This window comes from Ostrinia nubilalis, chromosome 16 (assembly GCF_963855985.1).
Source record: "Ostrinia nubilalis chromosome 16, ilOstNubi1.1, whole genome shotgun sequence".
In the NCBI taxonomy this organism is placed as follows: Eukaryota; Metazoa; Arthropoda; class Insecta; order Lepidoptera; family Crambidae; genus Ostrinia; species Ostrinia nubilalis.
Window position 1 is genome coordinate 14,422,963 of NC_087103.1, and position 11,446 is coordinate 14,434,408.

At 37.0% G+C, this 11,446-nt stretch overlaps 1 protein-coding gene across 1 annotated transcript; it reads left to right on the forward strand.

The window, feature by feature from the left end:
• The first annotated feature begins 2,916 nt into the window (after positions 1 to 2,916).
• Positions 2,917 to 10,584, forward strand: LOC135079435 (keratin, type I cytoskeletal 10). The gene is made up of 2 exons (XM_063974094.1): positions 2,917 to 2,976; positions 9,633 to 10,584. Exons 1-2 carry the CDS (start codon positions 2,959 to 2,961, stop codon positions 10,149 to 10,151), a joined length of 537 nt encoding a protein of 178 aa, XP_063830164.1. The 5' UTR covers positions 2,917 to 2,958; the 3' UTR covers positions 10,152 to 10,584.
• The last annotated feature ends 862 nt before the right edge of the window (positions 10,585 to 11,446 follow it).

The following is an 11,446-nucleotide window of genomic DNA, read 5'->3' on the forward strand; positions in this document are numbered from 1 at the left end:
AAAGCAGTACAGCTATTTAAAGACTACGTAGTGACCAATACGGTTGAATGGAGATCAAGGACTGTGCATCTTCGATGCGTTATTGATCTAATTATATGATACATTAATGATATAACATGGCTCTGCACGTTTTTAAATAGATTGTGCGATGTTATAGAAGTTTTTAAAGCTCTTCCTTATTGACCAATTTCGTTGAGGGTCTAATGACAGTTTAACTTTCCCTCGGGACAAACTTGACCTTGGTTGGGTTTTTATTCGCGGTCAAGCTGTAGAGAATGTCTACACAGGAGTTGCAGCGGTGGAAACGAGAGGTGGGAATATTCCCGTACTGGAGAGAACCAGATGAAAGTAATAACGTAACTGAGTTCTAAAACTCTGGTTTCATCATCATCATCATCTCAGCCATAGGACGTCCACTGCTGAACATAGGCCTCCCCCAATGCTTTACATGTTACCCGGTTGGAGCGGCCTGCGTCCAGCGCCTTCCCGCTTCCTTTATGATGTCGTCGGTCCACCTTGTGGGGTAGACGTCCCACGCTGCGTTTTCCGGTACGCGGAAACTCTGGTTTACATTTGTCTTTGTAAAACGAAAAAAGTTTATTATCAGCTTCATGATTAGGGATTTAATAGTGCGTTGAAAAATGTAGAGCCATAACTGGCAAAAAGTCTCTTAAACTTACAGGAAAGGAAAAAAATTCCGTAATAATATTATTAAAGTAACATATAACGCCAAAATAACGACTCAAGGATGACTATACTTTAGAATCCAACCCTATCTTGATCTTGAATCCATGCTTGAGTCTGAATCGAGTTTCACGTCGTATCATAAGTACGAGCCTAGGCTGACACTCCGTGAAAGGCCAAGCACCGCCAATGTTAAGGTCGTGGTTTATGCCATCCGTCAAGTATTCTGGCTTTGATTGATTTGTAAATAACTTAGGGGTTAAATAGCAGCGAAAGAAGACCTGATGAAATCAATCACTTGTAAATAAATATTTCTTTACTATAATTACTTTGCTATGGAAATGAAGAGAGATTTCAAGACATAAATTCTTATAATTATTTTAGACTTTAAAATAATTGATCTCAGTAAGGGATTCGTTTCTGTAGATAATATTTAGGTATGTATCAAAGCAATGTTAATAGGGAATTAATTCTACCGCTCTAAACTGCAAGATCTACGCGAGACCTAGTGAGAAAGAGTGAAAAGCCCAATTATAGGATTTTTATTTAAGTAAAAAAATTTAGACAAGTAAGCAGAAATTGAGATAGATTTTGTAACAAAATAATTGGATAAGATAAATTTAAAGATGTTAATTATATTCTTTGGACCGTTACACGCGACTTTGCAAAGTAATTATTAGTATGTAACGAGTCTGTTGAATTGGGCAACCATTTTGACCTGAGCCATCAGTCAAATGTTGCGGCCTACCATTGTAATCCATTTAGATTAGATCCACCTACTTTACCCAGCTCTATATGAAAAAAAAGTTTATTATTACCACTGTGAACTTTTTTGTCAAAGAGGCACTACTCACACCTATCGCTTTTACAATTATTGCAACTCTTGTACAGCCAGGGTTTACAACTCAACGTTTGTTAAAACCTAACCTGTGAGTGTTAATTCAATCTCGGGGGTAACTGAGTATTATTCTAGCATTGGAATGGAATTATAACGAAATTAGTCAAGAATCTTGAAGTTCAAAGCTGAAGATGGGCTTTTTTTTCAGTGCAAAGCGGATAAGATGATGATGAAAAGAAAAATTGTGTATGATACATTTTTCGTAAAGTGTTATGTAATTTTCGTCAACCTACGAGTACGTCATTTTCATTGTGTCTCGTACCTACATTCGTACATGGCAATGAGACTTATAGAGTCTAGACTCTAGATTGTAGAAAACCGACAATCTAAATGCCACAGAAACATTAATCAAATATTTTTGAAAAAAGTCCATATAAATTCTAAAGACGTTAAAGTTTAATGTATTCATTATCCTCGGACGTCCGAAGTAAAAGTGGTTTTGGAACGTTTCAATGTGGTTATTATCGAAACGTCACATTATAATTATGGCCTTCAGCTTTTGCGAGCTTTTAACATTGGCAACTGAAAGCTATGGTAGCCTCTGGCTTAGCTGTCAGCGTGTTTGTGATTTATGTATGACGACATAGAAGTAAAAAGGCAAGGAAAGAAAAGATATTTATGGTTTTACTATTATTTTACTAGATACCTACTTTACATTTGCAATTGTCAGCTGTTGTTTATAGTTTGACTACCATGATTAGATCAGTGAACGCGACTATAGTTACGCATAGGGTTCAATTACCGTTCGAGTTAATTAAAAAAATATATTAGTAATGTAAGGGTAAGATTTCTTACTACTATTTCTTTATTGTTACAACCGAACCATTTCGATAGGTGAGAAATTCCTTTATTATTTCCAACAAGTTTTTGAACTACGATTTGATTATTTACCTAGTTCTCAAAACAATCTTCTCTAAAATTAAAAACTTACTGTTGTAATAAGAAATTATACAATCATGTTACTTTTATCTCATCATTTGGACAATGGTTAATAAAACTGATAAGTGCAACGCCCCCGAAATGTTTGCACAAAAATGCATAAAATTATCATAATTTTCGAATAAGCATAACGAGAGACATAACCTCGCAATTTAGATCACAAATAATCGATTAAATTGATCCAGTTCTGCACAATGGCGATTGATATTGACGGACGACCTCTGACCAAATCAGCTATCAATCACCGAAAATCAAAAAAATCGCATGACGCCCTCCAATTAGACAAACTTCCTACACTGCACATCTCCCTAGCTTGCACAACTGAGCCATCCTTTCGCTTCCCCCCCCGCCAGCAATGTTCAGGTATATAGCGTCAGATGACTCTGCCAAGAACACATTACTCCTCCACGACCCGTAGTGACCCATCACTAAGCACCATGAAAGCCTTCGTAGCGGTAAGTACAGTGACAGTGAGTGGCAGTGACAAGTGACAAGTGTGGTGACGTTCCGAAATCAAATGAAGTGTTGTGAAGTGACGACTCTATCGCCCGTTTCCCATTTTCAATCCTTGTCTAAATCCGGATTTCAACTGTCAAATTTAATTCAGTTTTAGATTAAACATCCACAATTTTCGATGCGTTTACACTTGAATATTGTTTAAATAGTCTTATAAATAATATGAAAATGTAAAGAAAACATCGAAAACCGCAGACATTTTGACCAAAATCTTGGATAAGGATTGAATATAGAAAACTAGCTTAAATGATTATTCGATCGACAGTTGCACCGGTATGCACTTCAATTGATTTCTGAATCGCGCAGTTGCTAGGATTCGATGCAGTTAGGATGAGTCCAGTAATCGTTATGAATAAATAACGTGTAGTTAACGGATCAAGTGAAACAATCGATTTAAATTCAGTTAAAGTCGCAGTGATTTACGCGGTCGAAACTAACGGTCAAGCGCATTTAAATTCATACCAAGTTCCTTATAAGTTTGTTTTTGTTTTTCGAACCTTCTGAATCACGACTTATGATTTTCTTTTTACTCTAACGGGAAAATTGTCTTTGTGAAATGAATCTTTGGTCTCCTATTTCTAAAGAAAAAAGTGGCAAAAATATAGAGCACATCACTAAACCAATTTAATTTATTGTCTTCGCTAATAATTCACTAATTAGTGTGTAAAACACATTTTTGTCAGTTCACAAGACATAACATCGCCTCCAATTGATCAACTCATCAACCCAACAATGCAAATTCACATAATTTCACTGCTATCAAGATCGGAAAACATTAAATCCGACTATTGAGGTGTCAAGAAGGTAGTAATAAATTAATATAATTGTCTCACGGTCTTGTCCCGAACAATTGAACTAAGATAAAGATGTTAGAGATAACAAATCAGAATTCCCATTAGTGAAATGATTTCACATTAAAATAATCTATAGCCAAGACTGAAATGAAAGTAGATTGGTTTGATACAAGTGCTTAGACATTTTCAAGAGCAAAAAGAAATGAAGATTACACTGTAATTGTTCAAATTATGTAATTCGAGCTTATTCTGCTCAATAAAGATCACAATCTAAGTATGAAACGACTCGTAGCAATAGAGATGTAACAAAAGAGGGTAAGTAATCGTAAATCAAAAAGAAAATATAAATGGTCTACAAAAAAAAATACAGCATCAAATATTTTTTTATTCTTATAAAAATGGAAAAATGATTTGCTTTCTACAAACGCAAATTTATTTTAACTATTGTAAGCATAACTTTTATAAGCACGTAAAAGTCACATTACACGGCTAATGCATATTCATAAAAACATTAAAACAGTAATTAATTGAGACGCTATACATGGTGTAACTCTCTGAAAAAGTGAGTTCATGATTCTAAGTCAAAGACCAATGGAATGGACTTACTGGAAAATGCATAACTGCTGATTTACACTTTTCAGAGTTTAATTTTTTAACTATACGGTTCAGGGTAATTTCAAATCAGTAGCAAAGTTAAGTTTAACACCAACTTATTCTAAGCACCCTGTCAATAAGTTGCACAGTAATTAAGCTTGCATTTCTAACGCTTAACGTTTATTACACTACTTTACACCTAGATAAGCTTTTGCAGAGCGCTATTACTATTTTTATGTGCTAATAGTCCCGCGTCATAAATACCTATTCTACATTATATTTGTTAGCTTTCTTTGGCTAAGTATTATTGAAGGTATGAATCCAGCTTACACAGTATTTGCAGCTGTAGGAACGACAGATGAGAATTAATTGTCCCGTTCTCTACCATCATTTGTAACATGCATGAAAGATGGAAGTAGTCCCGTACTCTACCGTCATTTATTCCGAACAAACAACAATATGTGCTTGGCATTGTAAACCTGTAAAAACTACAAAGTTGAGTATTAATTAATTTTCTAATTTAAGTGATTGAGCTTTATTGAAGATGTTAATCCTTGTTACACAGTACATATTTGCAAACGAAAGATAAACTCTACCATAATAAATACTCATTTGTTCCAATCAAGTAACATCTAGTGGTGGGAATGCTCTATCGTCATTTATTTCGAACAACCAACTTGTGCTTAGCACTGTAATCTTCTAATTTAACTCCCAAGTTACCAGTTAGGTAACTATAAATTTCATCTGAGCAGGCTCATCAGGTGACCAGTAGATCATGCAACGCAAGCGGCCTGCGCGTGCGCTGATGCAACGGTCACAGGTCAGCTGTAATGCACTCGGGAACATTATGGTCATATTTGATCGGGAAATTGCGTTTTGATACCTAAATTACTTTAGCATAACGATTTTCATATATTATAGAGCCCTTCGCTATAATCATTTCAACACTGACGAATGTTTATAAATAATGTTTTAGTTTGCTTACGATAGTAAAGGAGAACAAGTTTAATACACACACTTGCAAGTTTATAACATAATGCACAAAAACAAACAAAAAGTCAAACAAAATCAAAAATTCACTTTCTAGTGCTTCTCAAAAGCAAATTAAGAGGAATCTACATAGATTAACACCTATTTATTAATTTAGAATTTCTCTAATCTTCGCAAATATTCATTATCATAATATTGCCATAAAGTCCGATACTGATATCGCTCGAAGACTTTCTAAATTCATGCAGTTGATTTTCGTATATGGTGAAAAACTCATTTAAAGTGGACTAGGAATGATACATAATAACAAATTACAACCAACATGTATGACATTTTATTTAAGGCTCCGACTTCAGACATCAGGGTCGTCCTGAAAATTACTACAAAACATTCGTCATGAAACCTAAAAGTAGTAAAAGAATAAAAAATGTTTGTGTATGGATATAATCGCATATGCCCATGTCCTGTAATGTAATTTTAATCGAATACAGAAACTCCCTTTCTTACAATTAATTTAAAACAACATTTTGATGCTAATGCAGTTTAATAAAAATACCGAAAGTGGCAATTTATTCCTTGTAAAGCTCCGACATTAGTTTTAATAAATTCAAGAGATAACAGCCATTAAGAGCATTTTATCATTCCACGGTAGCTTCGCAAAAAAACAAATCGTGTATCTCACAAACAATCTATTAATAACAATCTCATAGACGCTAGAACAGCCTTTCGATGACGCCCCTTGTGGGCGCTGCAATATTAAAGGGGGACGGGAGGGACCCAGAAAAAAATCGGAGCGTTTTGTAGAGGCCTCCCAAGGCGATTTGTTTCATCTACTACGAGGACTCTTAGACACCGACTGAGCTCTCGATTCTCGACTAGAAATGGGGGCGCTAAAAATTTATTCTCAAAGTGGGCAGTAGACAAATTAAGTTTGGGAACCCCTGCGCTAGAAAGTCATAACTGCTAAATATGCATAACTACACCAATATAGTAGACATCGAATTAAAACTGCATAATGTTGAAGGCGAAATTCATATGTTACGTCGCAGTCGTAATCTATCTTCGAAGTAATAATGCTTTTGAAAGTATTTTTCACAATTCACTTCCTGAAAGTGTTCTTTGAGATATTCTTTCGTTCTTTTATTCTAAATGCAATTTGATGACTCAAGAGTAAAAAGTTTAGAGTGCTTCAATTAGGTATACTCGTTGCATTTCTTTTAAATATTAAGAGACTGCACTTATAAGATAGTGCTATTAATGCTCTTCATGAAAAACGCGAAAAACTCTTTTTTTTTTTTTTTAATTTATTTAAGGCATCAAACAGTCATGTATAGTTACAAGTTTTACATAAATATTAAGTTTTTACAATAGACCAAACAGTGCCTGTAATTGTACATTATTGTTAAAAATAAATAGTTATTAACTCTATTTACATGTGTAACTTTTCACGAATAAACTGTTGATTTTCATTAAAGAATTTTAACCAGAGAAAAGTAATTCGCAAAAATGTTATAGGGGAAAAAGTTAATGAAAGTTTGGGGGACCAAGATACGGAATTGAAAATTCATATTACGGTTTGGTTAATAACAAGTTTTTCTTTTAATCTCGGATTAACTTTTTGACCAATCTTCACGCAAGCGTAACCACGATCAGAAGCTATGTTGAAAACAAACTATGTCAAGCAGTGAACTATCAAAACAACTTACAAGTAATATAGATTTTCCTCATTGATTTAGCAACCATTAGCCAATACAAACAGTATAACTTTTATAGCCACATAAATACATGACCCGGCTACTAACTATTATACTATGTAAGGTCATAACGGGCGTAACGTTACCTGTGACCCCAATGCGGGATCTTCAATCGATAATCGGTATTCCAAGTCGATAGAGTGTGGTAATCGATACTATTGTTCGAGTTAAATATCTAATAGACGGTGTTGGTTACATCATTGTTTTGACGGCGACAAGGCTAGGTTAAAAAGTTGATAGTTTGTAAAACAAATATTCTTAAGGTGTCTTTTACAATAGCATTTTTATATGCATTTAATTCTCATTAATATGCATTAGTTTTATTTATTTTGATAATAATAAATAAAACACAGGAATGCAATAACCATTCCTTACTAATAAGATTCAGTTGCTTATTTTATGTTCGTACTAACACTTTTACTTTACCATCATAAATAAGTAAAATGCTTTTATCTTGTCATTCAACAACTACTAAAATTACCATGATCAGCATAAAGCAATAAAATCTCGCATCAAATCAGTAAATCTTCCATCGTCAATTTAGATTCAAATCTATACAAATTACAAGAATTCTTACGACTGTAATTTTTCGTCGTAACCATAGATAATGATTTACACGTGTCATAACCCCGCCATAACAAAGCGAGATCGAAAGCTCAGCGTGACTTCCGGCGAGGGCGGAAGCGGCGCCATCTTGGTGACGCAAGCGCCGCAGGCGCAGGTCATGGTGCACGAGGCTGAACCTAGGTTAATAGGGATATTTCTAATGCCTAGGAATTCAAAGAAAAGTAGCCCCTAGGCTACTTTGCGGTATAATACTTGGATATAATTTCAAAGCTTTTTAGAAGCTTGAAAGGTGGTCAGGAAAACTTCGTCGTGTAATAGAAAATCTATTGTAGGCAGTTGGCAAAGTAGTCAAACAACGTGCAACAAACCTCACAGCTCATTAAAACATACTGAATGTGAGGTAGTAACATAACCACAAATGAAGACAGCAGAACAGAATTCGTGCAACCAGTAAACTGCCTTTCCCACGCATTCGACTGATGTAATTGCACTCTGACCTTACTCTCACTGTTTGGCCCATTGTTTGTCCAATTTTATCGTTAATCTATTTCACTAGTACAATACAAGATAATGTTACAATAGGGTTATACAAAAAAAGTACTGAAAAGTGCTTATTCTTGCAAATAAGTTAAGTAAGTACACAGACGTTTGGAAGCTAAGAGAGGGTGTTATTAACCGACTTCAAAAAAGGAGGAGGTTACATGTTCGGCTGTATGATTTTTTTTTAACCAAGTGAAAATAAAAGCTACAATGTACACTTTCAAAGTAGAGAGAAAATCTTGTATATCAAATAGAAAGTGCCATCAAATCTTGGCAACGATCCTATACCTCAAGGGCAATGCCAAACACATAACCACAACTTAAGCACTGGAAATCTTAAAAAACCCAACTCAAACGAAAGCTTAACACTTGAAAAAAACTTCAAATCACTTGACCCCGGCACCAAAATGCGTAGAATCGCTTTCAATTAACAAGAGCTAGAAAAACAAGTGATCTCAGCACTCTTGCGCAAGCGGCGCTGTTTACATATATTTTAATACGGCGATGCGAACGATTTAGCAAACGAATGGAAAGTCGAGACAATAAGTCACGTAACCTTTGCTATTCGATAAACTGTGTGACACATGGATTAAAGATCCTTTCTAGGTTATGAGCTTCGATAAATACTTGTTGATGTAAGAGCCTTTACGCTTTCAAATATCTAATTAACTTTAGTCATGATCACACATCCTATTTTTCAAGTCCCTAAAATGTTTACTAAGTTGAAATTAAACTATTTTGGCAAACTACTCGTACATCAAAGATCGTACCTTTTGATAGAGCTTTTTATTAATTTTATTATTGGTAGCCCTCGGACTGACACTTATCGTTATAAACAGGTGTCCAAATCATATCTACCACCATCTAACACCTTAGTTCTAACTGCTAAGCAATCATAAGAATCATTATAGATAAACGATAACGTAACTTTGCCCTTTATTTGTTGTATAACCGCCGTGGGATAATCGCGAAAGCTTGAACTTTGTGTCTAAAGCTTAATCCTTTTATGTAAGTGACTTACGGAAAGCTAGAGATACATGGATTGTTTGTTGATGCATTATTCATGCTTCGTCGGCTCTATCAACACTCTATCGTGATGAGAAACGATCTTATTGTACGCAATGGAGAGTATTAATCGATCATCACAGAACTTGTTTCTAACCTGATATTTACGTGTTTGGTATTAGGTGGTTGAATAACCATCAAATACATTAATTAAATAACTAAAAGCTTAGTGAAATTAATTGTACTCTATTACACACTTGTCACTTAATCATTGACCAAATACCTAAAAATGGTTTAGAACTTTCCCAATCTGTTGACATGTGGAGTAACCCTTTCGTTTTTCTTCCACAGTGCATAGCCCTGGCTTTGGTAGCGTGCGCCCGCGGTGAGGCGCCCGGCGGCTACAACTACAACCGCCCGTCCGGCGGCATCAGCGGCGGCTTCTCCGGCGGCATCGGCGGCGGCATCGGCGGCGGCGGCGGCTACCGCGCCGTCTCCTCCGGCTACCAGACCTCCGAGGGACAGAACGTCGACCCCCAGCTCCTTGAGCAAGTCCGCCAGATCCTCCTTAAGGAAGAAGCCTCCTCCGGCTCCGGATTCGGCGGCGGTTTCGGCGGCGGCCACGGCGGCCACAGCGCTCCCTCATCCTCTTACGGAGCCCCATCCTCCTCCTACGGTGCCCCCTCCACCTCATACGGAGTCCCCTCCGCCCGCGTCGTAGGCATCAACCTTGAAGGAGTCCGTCAGGCCATCCAGGTCGCCCAGTTCGAGCAGTCCGGCGGTTCCTCCGGCGGATACCCCTCGGGACCTTCCTCCTCCTACGGCGCTCCCGCCCAGGCCCCCTCCGGCAGCTACGGCGCCCCCTACTAAGTTTAAACCTATATTCCGGACGCTAGTTTCCAGATCGCTGTCTAGAAGTGCTGCGTCCGGATGAGACTTATTCGGGCGCGTCCGTAACATCCCCGGGCCAGTCCGAATGTTAAACCAATTTGGCCGGCAGCCACGTACAATGTAGGTGATGTCGACCCGCCGCATGCGACCCGCGGCCAACGCTTGCGACTATGCACGTACACGGGTTTTAGCGCGCAGCGACCAGCCAGGCGTCGTGACTCCCCCGCCGCTGTCAGGGTGACACCTGTCAGATGTCCCCCTGACAGAGGCGCGGTGGCGCCAAAAAGACGAAGTGGCTAGCCGCTGGGCTCGGCTCCTGTTTTGTATAAAGTTTATCATAAGATTAGCTTAATTTATGCAATAAGTTTTTATGTTTGTTTACAAAAAAAGATAAATACATTTTGACACCGTATCGACCACTTTCATTTGCGACCTACGAGAATTCCTTTAGTTACGTATACGCAAGCAATCATCACGCTATTTCAACACGTTTTTCTTAGCAATTTACCAGTCATTATAACTTAGAGACGTGAACTTTATTGTGCATGACTTATGTAACATAATCAAAACATCGTGAGAAAGTTCCGTACAAAAGAGTTGGATGCCAAAATAATGGCTAATGTAATCTTCAATTGGGAACAACGACACGTAGAAATCTTTAGCAACCATGTTTAATCACAGGTTTTTACACACTTACCTGAAGGTCTCGGAAGATTGGAGAGTGCAGTAGCTTAGCAGGCTGGTGTGAAAACTCTCACTGCAGTTCAAAGTTATTATCGACACCTCACTAACAAGCACTGTCTTACACACGTTCCAAAACACACACTGCAATTAACCACTAACTAATTAAATAGTAAACTGCTAAATATTTCATTTAAATGAGTGATTTAATCCTTCCGTGGATTTTTAATTTACACAATTTAATTGACAGATTGAGTACCCTCTTTAAAAAAAACAAGAATTCGTTTTATTTTTTAGTTAAGATCAAAAATGGCATACAGCCTAGCAACTTGATATTTTTTCCGAATGCCTATTTAAAACGACATAAATGCTGCATTCCAATTTTGAAATTCATAAATCGAACTTTCAAAATTCAAAATCACCTGCACAAAGAAGAACTAATGAAATAGGGACCAATACGAAGACAATAGGATTTCAGCATCATTATTTCAAATTCAACCGAAAAATATTTCTTAGAACTCAAACGACAATACAATAGAGCATTTCTGAAGAGCTGTGGAGCGCAGACACATTAATATTTCCTAAGATTTGCA